This window comes from Podarcis pityusensis, assembly GCF_964106645.2.
Source record: "Podarcis pityusensis genome assembly, chromosome: 7".
Lineage (NCBI taxonomy): Eukaryota > Metazoa > Chordata > Lepidosauria > Squamata > Lacertidae > Podarcis > Podarcis pityusensis.
Window position 1 is genome coordinate 46,598,618 of NC_138031.1, and position 19,572 is coordinate 46,618,189.

The 19,572-nt window shown below is 40.9% G+C and overlaps 1 protein-coding gene across 2 annotated transcripts in view; it reads left to right on the plus strand.

The window, feature by feature from the left end:
• The first annotated feature begins 3,252 nt into the window (after positions 1-3,252).
• The window catches only part of ROCK1 (Rho associated coiled-coil containing protein kinase 1), a 59,663-nt gene continuing 43,343 nt past the window's right edge, over positions 3,253-19,572 (plus strand). The window contains exons 1-4 of one of the 2 annotated variants that reach the window (XM_081013070.1): positions 3,253-4,543; positions 15,754-15,835; positions 18,354-18,454; positions 19,110-19,247. In XM_081013070.1, coding sequence (XP_080869196.1) covers positions 4,451-4,543; positions 15,754-15,835; positions 18,354-18,454; positions 19,110-19,247 — 414 coding nt within the window. In that variant the 5' untranslated portion in view covers positions 3,253-4,450. The remainder of the gene's footprint in view (positions 4,544-15,753; positions 15,836-18,353; positions 18,455-19,109; positions 19,248-19,572) is intronic. The other variant, XM_081013071.1, reaches the window with a different exon arrangement.

Here is a 19,572-nt window from a genome sequence, read left to right on the forward strand (position 1 = left end):
ACAGTGTGTTTCTATATTTCTGGGACCAGGAGCATGACCACAGAACTAATAGGATTATGAGAGAAAAACTGAGACTAAATTATTGAGTAAATATATTTTCTAAGCTGTTTAACACTGGAAAAGATAATTTTATTGTTATGGATATACTTCTTTATATGAACAGCTACAATGGAGTAGTTTTCAATTTTTGTGCAGCATCACAAAAATTATGTGCAGTTTGTCCAGACAGCCATTCAAAACTGCATGGCAACATTTGTCCATAGACTGGAAATCTGTTTACTGAGGAGCTATAGGGTCTCATGGAAACTCTGCTATGGTGGTGGAACAGAAGATCTACCATCGCAACACATACACCTAAGATATGCTGGTAGAACACTCTGTAGACAGAGCTGTACTACAGCTGGAGATAGGGCAGCAGAATGACTAAAACAGTCATGGGTGGTACACAGACAGCACAAGGAAGGAGCAGACTTAAGCCATATCCTAAGCTGTATTGTGGTCGTGTGCAGTGCTTTAAAAAAGAAGAAGGGGAAAAAGGTGCTGGTACTCACCATGAAGCTGTTACAGTAAGTGTCACACTTTTACCACTGGGGGTGAGGGGTAAGGTGCCAATACTGTATACCCTTGAGCACCCCCGAAAAAAAGCACTGGTTGTATTCCTGTATATACTCCAACTGAGAAGAATTTCCCTCTCATTGGCTTCAGGGGGAAGGGAGAATATACCGGTATTTTAAAAGGTGCCTCTGTGAAAATGAGCACACTGCCCATCTCACCATGACAGAGCGGAGGATGTGGTGCAATCAATACACAATCACAGCACACCACCATCAGTAAAGAATAGGCATAGGCAAACTCGGCCCTCCAGATGTTTTGGGACTACAGTTCCCATAATCCCTGACCACTGGTCCTGTTAGCTAGGGATGATGGGAGTTGTAGTCCCAAAACATCTGGAGGGCCAAGTTTGCCTATGCCTGGTATAGAAACTCCACACAGGGCAACCCCAAATAATGTGGCAGAGATGCAACAGGTCACACACTCCTAGGAGGAACACTCTGGAGACGATAAACTACAACGGCACTTTGCAAAAAAACAGCCCGGCCTCAGGGCACAGATCAGGAATTGAGCATATTGGTAGTACTTCTCTTCCTTGCAGACTCAGGACTCCAGACGCAAATACCTATCAGCAAACCCCACTCCACTCCTACTCCTACATAAAGAGAGAGAGAGACAGAGAGAGAACAGGAGCTATGGGTTGTAATCTTGAACCTGTTGACAGTGACACACTGACTGCTTTGTTTCTTAAGAATTTAACAGTCTATAATGCAGAGCATGAGTTAGAGAGACAGTATGAAAGCGCATACTCAAAAACACCAGCACCACTTTCCTTTGCGGCATCAGCGATTTCTATGAGGAAGAAACATGCAGGGTGCTGAGACAGAGAACTTTATTTACTTATTTATAAAACTGATGTATCACCTTTCTCTCATTTTGGCATCCATGATGATGAATGAAATATTAATGAAACATAACGATGAAAGTAATTAAAAATCACAAACCTTAATTTAGGCAGGTATAACACCTGCCTATATTAAGGTTTGTGATTTTTAATTTTTAAAAGACAGCAAAGAAGTATAATTAAAAACACCAGTGCACAGCAAATGAAACATAGCTATCTTTTTCAAGCCCGATAGAAGAAGAGACTTTGCTTGTTGCTAAAAAAATAAGAGTGAAGGTGCTGGGCAGATTGCCTAGCCCAGAGCTTCATAAATGAAGGGCAGCCAGAGAAACGGCCCTCCTTGTTTGATACCTTCCACAGGTGGGGACACTGGTCATCCAAGCTACTTGGGCAGGCTCATAGTGGGGTTAGTGGTCCTTTGGTTAAACAGGGGCCAAACTATTTAGGACAGGGATACTTAACACCCTCCAGATGTTTTCAGGCAGCCTCTATAATCTGTGACCACTGACCATGCTGGCAGGTGCTAATGGCAGTAGGGATCCGATACTGGGAGGGAAACATGTTAGGACCCTTAACTGTGCCTAGAAACAAATTGGAAGTCACTGAAGCTCCTTATGTATTGGTATGAAATTATCATATTCTGTCCCAAACCTGGCTGTCTGGTTTTTAAAAAGGTGGGCTATAAATAAATCAGTTGTTCAGGGTGATGGTGGAGGAAAGTCATTAAAGTCTATGTGAGGGATGATTTTATAAATATTTCTGATTTGGATCTTAGTAGTCAGTGGCTCCACAAAAAACTTTAATAAAGTAATATTTTTCTAGCAGGGGAGAGGTGATGAGAGACTGGGCAACTCAAACTGAAATGAGGCTACAAACACATTAGAAAAGAGCTATAGCTGTAATATGTGTTAACTAAATTAGAGTCTCTTCAGCTATTGGCCTGCCCAGTGAGTAGATAACAGTTTACATTCACTTACTGGATTGTTCCAAACATTTATTTGACAACCCAATTCTGGTCTTGTCCATCCAAGTACTTATATGCCCTCTGAAGAGAGTCTCCCCTGAACCGTTCAGCACAGCAGCAGCTGGCAGTAAGGCTGCAATGCGAACCATGCCTACTCAGAAGTCCCATTGAAGTAAATGGGGTTTACTCCCAGGTAACTGCGCGAAAACAGTATTCAGGGAGAGACGGGAGACAGAACCACCCGCAGGATGTACTGAGTTTCCGTATTTCACTCCTAGGAGCAGCATGAAATATGACTACGCTATGCAATCAAGGAACTTAAGCCAGGGAGTCCTTGGTTACTTGACGGGTCCCCCGCAAGGCACCGAAAAGAGCAACCTCAGCTTCTAATCCCCAGTCCGCAAACCACCTCTGCCTGGTGCAGCCCAGGACCGGAACGGACTTGCTGCTGGGATGTCTTACACACCCATCCTTTCGTGCGGTCTGCAGGCAGCACACGGCACTCCGGCTTCAGGAGATTGTGGCTTGTTGCGACAGCAGAGGCTGCGCCAGCAACTCAAAGCTGCTGCCGCCGCCGCTGCAGCAAGCAAGCAGCTCGCGGCTGCCTGGCGTTATTACCTCAGCACTTCACGAGCACAGACCGGCCGCCACGCTCGCGCTCACAGGCGGCGGCACAATCAGAGAAGAATCTAGACAGGAGAACTCGGGGCGGGAGCGGGGGGGGGGGGGGAGAAGAGAAGAGAAAAGAAAAGAAAAAAGGAGGCGCGCGCGCGCACGCGCTCAGATGCCAAGTAAAGTCGCCGCGCGCTGGCTTTCCGCCCCCGTCGTCCGGCGCATGCGCTCCCCGCTTCGTTCCCCTCAGTCTGTTTGAACAGGAAGGCGGACATATTTGTGAGAGTCTGCCCTCCTTGACTAGCTGCTGAGGCAGCGGCGGGGCCTCGCCGTTCTTCTCTTCGCCTCCTTCGGTCCGGCTTCCCTCACGACTTGGGAGCAGCGGCTCCTCCTCCGCCGGTCGCAGCTGCGGAACAGGGGCGGCAGCAGCAGAAGGGTCGAGCGGAGTCGGGAGTCCAGCGGCCGCACCAGCTTCTCTACCCTCCACCCCACCCCACCCCCATCGCCCGCCCGCCCCGCGAGAGAGAGACGTGAAGCCCGGCGGAGTGCGAGGGAGCGCGGCTGCTGTCGGGAAAGAAAGAGCGGGGAGGAGGCGGAGAGAGAGAGAGAGCGGCGCAGAGGCGACGAGCGGCCGCAGAGGACCCGAGGAGGGGGGGAAAGGAGGCGCGGGAAGGGAAGATGCCTTAGCCGTTACGCGGCCGTTGCTGGAGCCGCGCGTGTCCAGAGGGCAAGGCGGAGGCGGCCGCCCTTCTCTTTCTCTCTCCCTACCCCCACCGCCGTGTCGCGGCCTATTCTGCAGCTGGCAACCTCCCCCCGCTGCTGCAGCTCGGGCAAGGGAGGCCAAGCCGTACCCTCCTCCTCCTCCCTCAGGCCCGCGTCTTCACGAAGGGAGCTGCCCCGCCGCCGCCGCCGGTGACGCTCTGCTGAGAAAGTTTCCTGTTTTCATGCTAGGCCTCTCCTCTCTCTTTTTTCCTCTTTCCTCCCCTTGTTTCAAAGAAGTTGCTGCTGGGTAGCTGGCATCGGAGAGGAGGAGGAGGAGGAACCGCTACGCTGGCTGCCAGGGCGGCTGGGAAAATGTGGCTGCAGAGGCACGGGGGCCCAGGCTGGAGGCGAGAGGAGACTGGCAGGGCTGTGGCTGCAGCCTAGGCGCTGAAGAAGAAGGGGCAGCGGGGAAGGACTGCTCCGCACCCCCCAGCCCCCCTACAGGAGGGGGTAGCGCCTTCGCTCCCGTTTTCGGCTTTAGCTCTCTTTCGCGCGAGGATGTGTGGCAGGGAGAGCATGAGGGACAACCCCAGCGCATCCCCAGACCTCCTTTGAGAAAGGAGGACTAGGAGAGCAAGCTCAGGAAGCACTCCTGTTTCGTTTTTTTCTTTTCGTTTTTTTCTGTGGATTAATAAAGCGATCACCTCTTCAGCACCATGTCGACGGGAGAAAGCTTTGACTCTCGGTTTGAGAAAATCGGAATGATGATAAAGGATCCCAAATCTGAAGTGAACTCGGACTGCTTATTGGTGAGTTGTATGTACTACTGTTTTTGATAAACGAACATTACTCAGACTCCTCCTTAGAGAAGAGAGCTTCCTCCTAAAGGTTTTGGTTTTTTAAAGCTTACTGACGTTTGCCTTCTAATGAAGAGGAATAAATGTATTCTGTGTGCTATGTGAGATCTGTTTTTCCAAGAGGCTGCTGCTCATCTCCTTATGTCTTTCTTTAAGCTGCTGCTTTGCTTTCACTATTTGATAGGCTGCAGTAGTATTCAAAGATTTGAGTTAATATGCTGCAATAAAAAATGTTGTTAGGTGGAGATCTGCTTTTATGCTGCAGCTGTAACCCAGGAAATCCTGTTGTGTGAAGATTTGTACTTCTAAGGGATATGTTAAGAGTGACTTGTTTTTGTTCCCACCCACCATATTCTGGAAAATGTGGCTAATTAATCACTCATCTAATGTATTACCTCTGCTGAATAGTGCACAGTTAAACTGTGGGTTTCTAAATCTGAAAGTAAATCAAAATATTATTTCATTCATACATGTGAAAGTAAACAAATACCTTAATTCAAGACATGGTAGAAAAGTGGCAGGAATGGTGGCATCAAAAGTAAGCACAGAGTTGTACACACAATTTTATTTGGCTTGTTCAGAGTACATTTAAGAGTCTTTCAGCATGGTTCTATGCATGCCTATTCAAAAGTAAGCTCCAGTGAAGAGCTTACTTCCCATGTAAGCAAAGGCTTTGCTTTTGAATGAAAGTGAGTATCTTTGATTTAGTAGGCAGTTCCTTGTAAAATTTCTTCTCTGAAGCAGACTGTTTTTAAAGCATTTTGACAAAACTTTTTAATACTCTACCGAAGAAGAAGCAGTAGGACTTCTCCTTAGTGCATATAAATTTTCTAGTGATTTTTTTGTTAAGAATTGCTCAGTGTTTCATTCGTGTCATTTAAGGGCTTCATTAAGCTAGAATACAACTTTATCATAGCTTCCCAGAGCCAACTAGTGTGGGAAGCTTATATGCACAGCAGTGGTTATTGGGTGTATGGTATAGCTATATAAAGGACTCAGGGGATTTCAATATTGTGACTGACTTGGGTCCCAAATAAAGACAGGATTCCACTAGCGAGTTTTCTTAAATGAAAAAAATTGGCAACCCATGCCAGTCAGAGAGTTGTAATATGTAAAAATTTAAGAGATCAATTTTTTTTTGTCCATTATATGCATGACATACATTTTATAATGTATATAATATAATAAACTGGAACAGAGGTAGGCAGGTATATCAGCTGGTATTGAAACATGGTTCTCCAAGTAGAAGTTACACTATGTGGACTAAACACATACTGAGGTTGGCCTAAGAAACTTCTGTATAGACTCTAGAATCCAGTGGTTAACTTCCTGTTAGGGCCTATTGACATGATCCTTTCAGCCTAGGGAAGCTGCACTTTTGTATTGGTTCAGATTGATACTTAGCTACATGAGCTGAGCCCAATAGTATAATAAACATCAGTGGCTATGTTTGTACATCTCTATAAGCCATAAGCCATGGTTTACCATGCATAAGCAAATTGTGCCAGCTTCACTCTTCCTGTTTTTGCCAAAAGGAAAAAAAACCCATGCAGACATGACAATAGTGTGATGTATTGAACTTGGGATAGATCAGTTAGGGTACTTAATCATAACTGCAGCTTTTCAACTTAGTTTGTGTGAACAGTTTCTGTTATAGTTCTAGAATATGTAGGCATGGGAATCTCAAGGCATGGTGAGGTATGTGATATTAAGGTGTAGGAGAGCATTTTCAATGTTTGTTTGAGATAAAGCTAGAACTGATGGAAACGGTGTAATTCACACTGAACCTTATCTATATTTTGTAGTCATCTTATAACATTTGTGTAGTGATTACAGACCTATAATTTAATTATAATAGACAAAGTGGGATCCATAGTTTTTGAAAAAACATTAAGGGAATTCTGTAAGAAATAGTAGATCAAATATTTAAGTAGAGTCCCTCCCTACAGTGGCCCCCTCTTCCTTCCTTCTTAAATAAGGCCTATGATAGCTGTGGATTAACCTCCAGACATGGTAAATGGGTGGGAGAGATTTGGAATCTGTTGCATAATATTGGCCTTTGCTGTGCTACTTTTTCTGGTTAACTTTGAAGCAGCTACACGGCTGACTGTTGTTGCTAAGCAACAGTCCCACATATCTTCATATAGTTTTTCTTTTCTTATAAGGCAGGGCACTTTTACATACCTCGTCCATGGGTGTTGTATGGGCAATTCATGTGGCAGTACGTGGCAACTAAATGCCCCTATTGCATGCTTGTGGATAAAGGCAATGAATGTTTTCATGTTTGTGATAAAAACATTTAAAACAGGCTTCCTCAACCTCGGCCCTCCAGATGTTTTTGGCCTACAACTCCCATGATCCCTAGCTAGCAGGACCAGTGGTCAGGGATTATGGGAATTGTAGTCTCAAAGCATCTGGAGGGCCGAGGTTGAGGAAGCCTGATTTAAAACATTATTCTGAATCAAGTAGATAGCCTTCATGGAAAAACATTTTCTAGCATTAACCACAGATTGGTAATATGTAAACTAGGCCTTAGTATTTAATTTTGGGGCAATGGCAGGAAATGTGTATGGGACATACTGAATATAGGAAGTTGAGTCAAACTATTAGTCCATCTTATTTAGTATTGTCTACACTGACTTGACAGCCATTCTCTAGGGTTTCACACAGCAGCCTTCTTCACCCATACTGAGAGATAACAAGGGATTGAATCTGGGAGCTTATATATGCAAAACATGTGTTCTTTCCCTCCATTACAGTCCTGAGTGGTACAGGTATGTCCAAAGTCCGTTTCGGGGGTTAAATCCTAAAAAACCCCTCAGCAACTTCAACCTTAAAAAAAGCTCAACAAAACAAATTCAACCCTAAAAAACGGTCAACAACTTTGGTTGGCCCTTTGATTGGCCCTCACGGCCCTTCACTTCATCAAATCTGGCCCTCTTTGAAAAAAGTTTGGACACCACAGTACTCTTTCTTATTCGTGCCACCTTTTGTTCTCTTGTTTGCCTTCCCTTCCCTTTTTGACTCCTGCATCATCTTCCCTTTCCTGTAGGAAACCCCAGTGCATTAGTCTAATATACATTGGTAGTTCTATATTTTTCAAAAATGTTTTAATTACGCTTCAGCTCTGCAACCTATCCTTAGTTCACAGAAAATAATTGATGTTTCTCTAGGTGTGTGTGAGTGTGTGTGTGTACTGTGATGTTGATTTCCTACTTAGCCAAATGCCAGATGTGAGGTGGCAAGGATAGTGATCTCACCCATTATTGTATCTAAGCCTGGTTAGGTAAGCATCTACATTTATTCCTCAGCAAGTATGTAATGCTTCTGTGGACAGAGCTGGATTTAACATTAGTCCAAGTAGGAAATCTTCAGCATTTACCTTTAGATACCATTCCCTTTGACAGTTTCCCTTTAAGATCAGGTCTGAAAGAATTTTGCTGAACAAACAATGTGTTATAGACTTGTTCATTTGTTCAGGAATGCAGATATATTTGTCCATGAATTTATATAATCTAGTACATTACTACAGGTCTGAGATACTAAATGAAGAAACCTATGGGCTTCGTGTAGCCCTCAGCTACCTTGTGAAGTTAATGGTGTTGTCTTGAATTCCTATATTTATTTTTATCATCAAATGTTGTGGAACTTAAGATTGTAGAAAATATAATGATAAAAACCTAATTCATGAAAATTTAAAATAAAAATTCCTTAATTTTATTAAAATATTTATAAGTTTATCCAGTGTTAGGGATGGATGTGCAAGCTGCTGAACTGTTAGGTACCCAAGTATATTATTTTTGCCAGTTGGAGAAAATAGAGGCGTTGTTTGGAAAGAAGCAGTGTAGCAAACAAAATTAAGGATTCAGTATTTGGGATATATGCATTGTCCATATTTCGTGTTATAGTTGGAATACAGCTCCATTTCCCTTGACCATTGGCCATGTTTGCTGGGGCAGCTGGGAATTAACATTTGGTGGGCCGCATATTCCCTGCCCCTGTGGTAAACACAGTTAATGGTTTACTATGGACATAGAGATAATTTCCACTTGATCCTTACCAGTGGCTTAGCATTATATCCAAACCAGGAAGAAAAAAGGCGTCATCAGGAAGCCATGAACAAATCTTTGTTTCAAATCATGGTTTGCTTGGAGCCAAACAAGGTACTATCTTTGGTTTTGGTATAATTAAGCCAGGGATTGTGGTTTCATGTTCCCACAGGGAGGAGCAACGCAGAAGCCATCTATGCATACTTGATAAACTATTAACATGCAAACTGAGCAAATATGTAGATAATTCTTATGTAGAATTGTTATTCAGAAATGGGAGAAATTTAATTTATTCCGAAAAAGCTCATAAAATATCTCTAGAATGTAATAAAGTTATAGCAGTACATTTGGTGCTCAGTTCCTCCTTAATACTATTGGTTGAACATTTTATCCTGTACGGTGGTGTTTTATTAATTCATCTGATTTGGTTGTCACAGCAAACTATAACATAGCATGAGAAGAATGAACCTTAGCCTTGCTTCCCCCCACCACATCCCAGATGCAAGGAATTCAGAAGTGTTCACTTCCCTTGTCATGCTGTCCAACCTACAAACTGGTTAATGTTAACATTAGCTATGGTTTGTTTGAAACATGCCAACTTTATGCCATGGGTACAAAGATAACTTGTTTCCTTCTGTGGTTAATGCTAACCACAATTTGCTTCTTACTTTGTCCAAAGCTTGAAGTGATGCAGAAGCAGACCTCTTCACTTCCATAACGACAGCTTAGCATGTGCAGCGAAATCCAGCCAAAATTTGTGGTCCTCTGGCAGAATGCATCATCTATCTGTGTGTATCAAAAGGCTCTAAAATAGTTGTGTGTACCTTGACATTAGCTGACCATGTATCTTGGGTACATAATTATAAGTTTTTACCCCCAGTTCTCTGCTGATTGGGCCTAGATCCTCAAACCCTCAGTCAAATTGGAGTAAGCAAATGGCAACAAGAAGGTCCTGATTTGCCAGGCAGCATTCTCTCTCTCTCTCTCTCTCTCTCTCTCTCTCTCTCTCTCTCTCTCATACACACCCACACGTGTGTGTGTGTGTGTGTGTGATGATGATGATGATGATGATGCTGTTGCTGTGGGGCTGCCTGGTCTGGTAGGGGGGCGGGAAGATGCCTAGACAGTTTGTTTTGGTGCCCACAACCTAGGTCCGAGGAGCCACATGGCTCCTAGCATTGCAATCTCAGTTTTTATCATTGGCTCCTGCTTGTGTGATGGGGCTTTCCTCCTCTTTGCCTCACATGTACCCCTGAGATTGATTTTGGGGCTCAAGAGAACCTCCCAGAACACCATGCGGGGGGAAGGGGGATTATTTTGTCTGGCAAGCTGCTATGCTCACACAGATGGCACTTTTGTGATAGTGCAATTTAATTTCTGCACTGTGTACTTAAACTTCCAAAAATATTTAGATAAAACCACTTACCAATGATTCCTGAGTAAACATAGCAGTCATGGCATAAGAGAACAGGTCCTCTTATGCATCAGTTATTTGTTAAAGAACAGGAAGTGGAGAATAGAAATAAGTGGACAGTTCTCACAATGAAGAGGTGTAAGAAATGGGCACCTTCAAGGGGACCCATGCTTTAAAACTTGTTCTTTTAAATGACTTTGAGTTAGAGGTGAGCAGTGAGGCTGCCAAGTTTTCTGATGACATCCAATTGTTCAGGCTAGTAAAGGCTATAAGAGTTTGCAAGGAGCTCCAAGAGGATCTCTAAACTGTAGGAACAAATGACTCTATATAAGCAAATGTGGTACAGTGTAAGTAAATGTAACATGATGCACAACAAATCCTAACCACTTACACATGGCTGAAGTGGCAGTGACTGACCAGGAAAGAAATCTTGAGGTTGTGATATACAGTAGTTCAGTGAAAAGGTTGAATCAGTATGCTGCAACTGTGAATAATGGGAATTCCATGTTGGGGATAATTAATAAAGAGATTGATAATAAAACTGTCAATATCATGATGTCTTTTTAAAAAACAAATGTATGACCACATTTGGAATATTTTGTACAGTTCTGATCACTGCACCTCAAAACAAAACTATGAATTTCATTAACATAAGATACAGTTACAACCACTAACTTGGGACAGCTTGAAAAGAGGTTAGACAAATTCACAGAGGAAAAGGCTATGGCTGCTAGCCATGACTGCAATATTTTATTTATTTAAACCATTTATACACGGCTTAATATTTTAAAAATCTCTAAGCAGTAATAAGAAAATAAGTGGTAGGATACCTTTGAATCCCAGTCAGTGGGGAACAATAGCAGGAGAGGGCTATTGTGTTCATATCCTACCTGTGGCCTTCCTATAGGCATCTGGTTAGTCACTGTGGGAACAGAGATGTTAGATTAGATAGGCCCTTCGTCTGATTCAGTAGGCTTTTATGTTCTTATTTGTAACAAAATTGCAGAACACCTAGGTAAACAACTAAGGAAAAAAATATTCAGTTACTGCAGCTTTTGGTGTCTGTTTACGAACAGCTTTGTGTGCTGGAAGGAAGAATTGGATTTTACAGAAAGTTAAACTCATAATAGATTATCAGTGTTTATTGCAGTGTTGTAAACTGAATGTTCAGAATCTTAATGATGAATTGAAAAGGGAATTAGTGTTCTGTACAGCCTAATCAACGACAAGTTCCTTTTGAGAGAGAGAGAGAATAATGTTTAAGATTTAAAATTGAGATTGATTCAACAATAATGGATCTTTCAGGTATATGGGATTCCACAGCACATTTATCTCTCAGACAGATGCTGTCAGTGTAAAGATGATAATTCCTTTTGAGGCATATGATGTGGGTGTGTCCTGTGGTGGTATATTTTTCATCAGAAATTGTAGTACTTTGTTTTGGAAAAAATCCTTGATATTTGCAAATGTTGTTGTGTTGTGGGGTTGAACTATAAAGACTTGCATTGTCCACAGGCAGACAGTCAATGGACCCTGCAAGTCATTAGTTTCAAATGGATATAAAAGGATAAACACCTACCATCCATTGCTCAATGGGTTGAAAATCTTACACCACTTTCCAATTTGAATTTTGGACATATGGACTTTCCCCCCTGCTGGTTCAGAGATCAAGGGTCCATCTAGGCCAGTCTCTTCCCTTTTTTGCTTTAGAAGTATTCTTTTCATGCACTGCAGGGGGTTGGACGAGATGACCCTCACAGTCCCTTCCAACTCTACAGTTTTATTATTATGATTCTATATGTGTTTAAACTAGGATTGATGGATCATTCTTAATGTGCGCTGACATTTCTTTCATCATGTTTTTAAAAAGATAGCTGCAATGATTTACCATACCTGATGATACCAGGTGAAACAGTTCCCAGTCTCTAATATAAATTTTGGTCTTACATTTAATCTTTTATTAAAAATGAATACTGTTAATTTGAAGCAAACTTATTTGTGTGGATATATATTCTTGCAAACAGTGTCCTTAAGGAAAGAGTGCTCCCAACCTGCAATACTCAAAGAGAGTAAGAAACCTATTAACATGGATGCCAATTTTTTTATGTTATCTCCCTTGTAAATGTTGGAATGAAATGTTAGTTAAGATGAAAGTATGGCGACATCAGACATTGCTTTTGCAGACCATCAGAATAAAACTACTATTTTTTCTATTATGTACAATCACTTAATCCCATTTAAAATAGTGTGTCTGATCATGTATTTAAAGCCTGGGGGAAAATATTCTTCCACTCCAGTCTAATTTTGTCCACAAAAGTTTAGAGTTAAAGTGTGTTTAGGGGAAAAATAATCTGTGTTAAGTGATCTTGAGTGTACACTTTAGAGACAGCTGATGTGTGTTTAGTTTCCTTCTTGGCAGGCTTCAGAAAGGGAGAGGAATACTATTTCTTTACACCCCATAATAGTGAGGGAAGAAAATGGTATGTCAATACAGTGAATTGATTTAGAAGAAAAGGGCAATTTAAATAAGTTAAATGAAGTTTTCTAATGAAAATTGTTCATTTGTTTCCTAACATGACTACTAAACCATGTTAATTTACAACTAGATAGGGTATTACTTGAAATTTCATTCTACCAACCAGGTCTTGCATTTCTTTGTTGCACTTTGTCTTTAAAGTATTTCCATATAGGGTCTGCCTTACTACCAGCTTCTGACTGTTTATAATGTCAGGAGTGCAACCCTATAAAACAAGGTGGACAACTTTTCGTTTTCTTTTCAGGACTGCATTTCTTGGGGAGTAATCTCTTCAAGGGGCAGAATGCCAGCAGTGAGTTGACCCAGAGCTGATGTGGGAGAATCAGAGAAGAATTGGGAGAATCAGAGCGTTCTAGATTAATTCATTAACACCACCTTGTTTCAGATTTCATCATAGCTACCTCAGATTCCCAATTCTATGCAGGTTTACTCAAAAGTAGTGCTTAAATAGGTATACAAAGGATTTTGTTTTTGTTGTTACATCAGACCAATGCAGTCACTGTTCTTGAAAGAAAGTGAAAACAATTCTTTTCTGATTAATGCTCTCTGCACACTCAAAACACATGTGGCAGAAACTACCAGTTTGTTGCTGCACAGCTGGTGCTATACAACTGTAGAAAAAGTTAATCATTTCAATTTTTGAAACAAAATATTGCGCTTCTGTTATTTAAGACACTGTATTTTTCCTAGCTTTTTGAACTTCGCTTTCCTTCTATGTAGTGTCATAACAAACAACAGTTAAGGAATTACAATGGGTTGGAGAAGTGGGATAGTTTCAGGAAGTATCTAGGAATGCATAAAGTGAGGCTTTAGTTCCTAGCTGTATGCTGTAGTTTTATACTGAGAAATATGTCCCATTGACTCAGTAGGGCTTTCTCCCAGATAAGTTGGCATAGCATTGCAACTACATCATAAATATGGTAATATAGGAACCCATGCATTAGACATTTTTTTCTTGTCTTCTTTCTAATGTTGCAATCTTCTGCTTCGTTCTGTTCCATCCTCATAAAAAAGATAGGAAACAAATACAAAATGCTTATGGCTGATAGCAAACAAGATCTGTTAGTTACTCAGCAGACTAGAGTCGTACTTAGTTTTAAAAATCCAATTTAAATGTTAAAAAATCCAAAGCTTTAAAAGATGGATTTTTATTCACCCTGCATGTAGCCGATTGTCAGTATTATTTACTTTACTGCTAATTAACTCTTCCCCCCCCCCAAGCCCGCTAGGACCTTCTCTGGGTCTGGCTTCCCTAACTCCCTGATGTCCTCCCACTCCTCCTCGTTTGACCACCCTCTCATGACATGCATGTGCATGTGTACATCTGGGGAAGAGCCAACTATGCATTTTTACTCAGAGGAACCCCATCGTGTTCCTTAAAGCTTGCTCCTTAGTAAGTGTTTTTAGGGAAGCCTGTTTTGTGGTACAAATGACCCACCCAAGCAGTTCCATACATTGTGGGAGGGGGAGAAGTACCATAAATAAACCCTCTTGCCTTCCTCTTCATCACTCAGGTTCAGGACTTGATGAGCAGTTTTCAATCTCAATAGTGATACATAATGCCAATTGTGTAGTAGTGCTAGACTCCTGAGGTTCAGGATTAGGTGAGAGGGAAATTACTCCACTGAGCTCCAGTAGTCTTATAAACTATGGGGAGAATTTACCCTCTGTTCTCTCCCCTCTTGCTCACTGCTATTTCCAGACCTTTAGCTTATTAGCTAAAAGAACCATTCACATTAAGAGGAAGTATGTTTCTGCATACCAAAACAGGAGAAGGCCATGCATTTAAGAACAAGAGCAGAACAAAAGCCCATCTAACCCAGCATCCTGTTCTCCTAGTTGCTGACCAGATGTCTACATTAAGAATACTAAAAAAGGCTGTTGCTTTGCCTTTCTTGTCTGTTGTGTAAGCTTTCTGGAGGCATTTAGCTTTCCACTACTGAAAACAAAATGGTGTACTTGATTAACTTTTGGATTGATCTAACAGGGCTTTCCTTGTGTTATTATCACATTCCCATTTGTTCTCAGATATCTGGCTCCTTCCAATATCTGAGCTGTATATTTGCATAGTTTAGTCATGTCTTGATTTAATAGACAAAATATCTGGGACAAAGGACACTAAAACAATTAGACTTTCAAAACCAAATTTCACAAGCTGAGAAATAAAATAATTAATGAAAATTAGGCTTGTGGGCAATCAAAATTATCAAGGAACTGGAGCAACTCCTCTGTGAGGAAAGAACACATTTTGGGCCTTAGTTTAAAGCAGGGGTGGGAAGTCTTTTTGGCTTCTTGGGCCAGATTCTTTATCAGGATCAGCCTTATGGATGGGGTCACCCATCTGTCAGTTGCTTGATATCAGTGATGGAGAGTGATTTGGCACTTAAAAGTCCTGAAGTTGGGACTTCAAAGTGCATTGCAGGTAGCAAAGCGCTGCTAAAACAAAGGTGTTTTCATCCATTTACATTTAGTCCTGCCAAGCTGGTAGGATTCAACTGCTGCTCATCAGTTGATGTATGGGGGTTAAATCCTGCTATATTATTGAGTGTTCTAGTTCCCTGCAGGATTGAACCCCACCTCTCTGCCAGAGAGTGACATCAGTTGGTTGACAGGGATGTGCCGTTTTGGGGAAATGGCTCTGTGAGCCAAAGTGGACCCACTGAGGGGGCCAAGATTTGCTGTCATCCATGGTTTAAAGAAGAGGCAAGTGAGAGGGCACATTATAAAGATTTGTGAAATTATGCATGGCGCAGAGAAATTGGATAGGGAAAAGTCTTTCTTTCCCTCTCATAACACTACAACTCACTGAATCCAATGAAGCTGAATGTTGGAAGATTCAGGGCAGATAAAACAATTTGCTCTCACAAGAGGTAGTGACAGCTACCAATCTGAAAGCCTTTAAAACAGTGGCTCCTAATTGGCTGGGACAACCCAGCTCTTGCCCTACAAGTGCTTTTTCTCTCCTGGATTCAGAGTCAAGCTCCTCTGCCCCATTTGTGACCAACTTTTTACTTTTTTATATATCTCATTTTGTAGACAGTAATGTGATGAATTATTTACACTTCATGTATTCTTTAAACATTTTAAAGCCTGAGAAGTTGTATACAGTATAGCTAATACATACAAATTGTGTTCTAAAGAAAACATCACTTTTGTTCTTCAGGATGGATTAGATGCATTGGTGTACGATTTGGACTTTCCTGCCTTAAGAAAAAATAAAAACATAGACACCTTTTTAAACAAATGTAAGTATATGTCTTTGTATATATGTTTACAGGATTTCTGGTGTTGCTAATGTTCCAATATACAGCTTTTTTATTTTAAAAAAGGAATTTTATGTGGTTAGCAGTTTGCATGGAAATATCTTTTTCTCACCCATATATGCATTATCACAGTTGTTACTGCCATTAACTTGTTGGAGGAAGCATGGGCTAAAAATTAAAGCTGGGAAAAGAGAGGCAGATGTGGCAATTCAAGCTGTGCATGTAATGAATAGGTCTGGGCAATGTATCAATTCATTGCCTGATAATGGTTTAAAGTTAAAATTGCAAGAGCAATTTCAGACTTTTGGAAGAGACAATGTATTGTGAATCCCCACTCACTCCCAGCTGCAGCCAGCGTTGTGCTCTTCAATCCAGAGAGCCCAGCCAGGCTGCCTGATGCTCACCCACTCCCTTCCTCCCTTCCTCCACAGCCCAGCTGCCAGTTTGCCACAAGAGTGGGGCTTGCCAGCCTGCACCTTAATTTGTTTCTCTGGCTGTGTGAGTGCCAGCAGGCAGTTTCCTCCCTCCCTTCCTTCTTGTGATGATCACTGAGCAGAATGGAGCCAACTCGCGTAGCACTCCAGAGGGTGGCTCCCAGTAGCTGTGGTTTCAGGGTGAGCCGTGGCTCGTGCCTGCGGGGAAGCTAGTGGCTTATCTGTGGCAGTTCCAAGGCTTTGGAAGGCCCTCTCTGTGGAAATCCACCTGGCTTCTTCTGTGTTGCCTATTTCTATAGAAATAGAAAATGATTTTAAACAAACAAACTTTAAATATGTTGTTATTTTTATTGCTGTTTTTCATAACTAAGTTTTTGTCCTGTGGCTATTCGTATTGTAGCAACATTGCATGTTTATTGTATGTTTATTTAGGATGTACTGCTGGATTGAATTGGCCATGTGTTGGATGTGTTGGGTTCTCAGTATAGAGGCATTGTGGAAAAATAAAATCCAGTGCACATATGCTCAGTGTGGGGATTTGTAGGACTTGAAAAATTGCATAGGGCTTTGATTTGAAATATTTCTAAAATTATTGCACTACAGAAATGCTGATATGCCTACTATCTGAATGGCTGAGAGTTTTTTATATTAAACAGTCTATAAATTAATAAAAGAGAGATAAATAGAAACACTTTTCCACAATGCTTCTTAATGAAAATGATGACTTATTATGGCAATAAACCAGAGGACTCTTTCATATTTTCACATTTGCTTATCGTCCTAGTAAGCAACTTGGTAGTCTAATTGCTTAACTTTTTAAACATTATAATTTTGGATTTCCTCTTCATATATGCCAAAATATTTATCATTTTATGGTCTAGCCACTATCCCCCCCCCCCATTTAAATGTCCTATCTGGGAGAATGGGAGAATGATAGCATACAGTCAATTTAATGGATGATTGTAAAGATGATGTTTTTGATGCATTAAGTTGTCTAAGTGTTACCTTATGTGTTTGAATAGTAAGAGATCAGAGGTTTCATACTTGCTAAGTTCATTCCTTTGGAACATAGGAAGTTGCCTTATACTGTACTGTGTTGGACCATTGGTCCATCTACCTCAGTATCTTCTGCACTGATAGGCAACAGCTCTCCAGGGTTTCAGACAAGGTACATTCTGAGCCCCACCTGTACATGATTGTGATTGTACCTGGAACTTTTCCCATGCAAAGCAGGTGCTCTGCCACTGATCTACGACCCTTTTAGCTTCCCAGCACTAAAAATTTACAATCTGTGGCTTGGGGAGGCACACTCTATATGTATATCTTAATAAGGATTGTAATTGGTCAGTATTCTAGTATGTAAATATTGTTCCTTTGAACCTTTCATTAGAAAAGTCTGTTTCAGTTGCTGTGTTCTGCAAGCACAGAACTGAAATACTTTTTATATAATCTCATGCCAGTGTTGACCCATGTAGATTAAAATAGCATGTTACCAAATTTGGAGTTAGACTATTTGACCACTGGGAATTTAAATTATTGCAGTTTATTGGATGATGATTTTTAAAAATGCAGACTTCCTGCTTATATTTTCATGGTAAAGTTGTTTTTTAACATGAAAAAATAATAAAAAGGCGAAACACTGGAATCTTATTTTAGTATCTAATTCATAACCTAAATAGCTGAGATGTTGTGATGAATGCAGATTTGTCTAGTCTAATTACTAGTTTCATATATTTGCGTATAAGTTGAATTAAAATTGAACTTCTCTCCTGACCTGTTCCTACAGTGAGTTGTTTTATTGTGCGTTTTGCATTTATATGTTGTCATAGGAATGAAAGTAACTTCGACAGGAGATACTTGCAGTAAAGGAAAAAGATCTTAAAAAGAGCAAACTCTTGTCTTTAAACAATTTGTGTATTTAACAGGCAACAGATGTTGCAAGAAATCACCAGCAAATGAAATATGAATAGAATGAGATGTACCCAGTACATTTTTCTTACATGAAAGTTTATTTTTAAGATTGTGTCTCATGATGTAGTTTTTTTTAATTTATATTTTCATCACAGATAAAGACACAATAAATAAAATCAGAGATCTGCGTATGAAGGCTGAAGATTATGAAGTGGTGAAAGTGATTGGCAGAGGTGCATTTGGTGAAGTTCAGTTGGTAGGTTTACTTTTTGTGTATGAGTAAGGCTAGCATTTATAAAAGAGGAAGTTCCAATTGTAACAAAAAACCGCTTACATGTGCACCATATATTTGTGGTGATTCCCCACCTGCCCCCATGACACTTCATGCGTTTTTTAGAAGAGTTACTTGTAAGCAGTTGCAAAGGTGTTTTGATGAACAAGCATAACAGGACCAAAACAGTAAAGAATGGCCCTGATTTTAAAGACACCTATTAATCACTAATTGCTTTTGCGGGTGCAATGGTGCCTGCTAGTGCTGGGTTAGTGACACTACTGTGTTGTCTTCAACCAGGTGCACCAGACCAAGCACATTACAGTACCTTTCAATCATAAAAACATTCAGCATTTCTCATAGAGATATGCCAAGCCATGCCATGACCTTGCTGCTTTTTCCAGGGTCCCAGTGCTAAGGTTTTCAGGTTTACAAATGCGTTGACTATGCCCTGGAGAGCTTGAGAAGATCAGGGATGCTGTCTGTCTTTATGTGAAATGCAGAAGGACCTGTCATGCAATACTTGGGTATTGCATATTGATTGATGCAAGGCATGTGTATCATATTCATGTAGAATAGGCTTTGCCTTAAATTTTAATTTATGGTAACATTTTCTTCATCTTAAAATTTGTTTTTAAAGGTAAGACACAAGTCATCACGAAAGGTTTATGCCATGAAGCTTTTGAGCAAGTTTGAAATGATAAAAAGATCAGATTCTGCATTCTTTTGGGAAGAAAGAGATATCATGGCATTTGCGAATAGCCCTTGGGTTGTGCAGGTATATTGACTAATTTTTGATGTGTTTATACCATTAGTTTTGCTGAGTAAGGAAAAGTTCATTTTTCAATAAAAGTGCTAATTTACAGATTTTAGCAACTTTAAGTCTTAAGTATGTTTGCATTTGCTGTTCCAAGTTTTGCAGTGCATATAAATGTGATGATTACTAAAAATAGAAAACCTGGGTGAATAATTTTTAAGTATCTTGGGCAGAATCCAAAGATGCAGGAGTGGACTTGTGCTCATAATGCTTTGTTCTCATCTCCTTGCCCTGCAGCTTCCTGTGTGTCCCCAAAATCTGCTCCAGAGACTTCCCAATTCTTTAC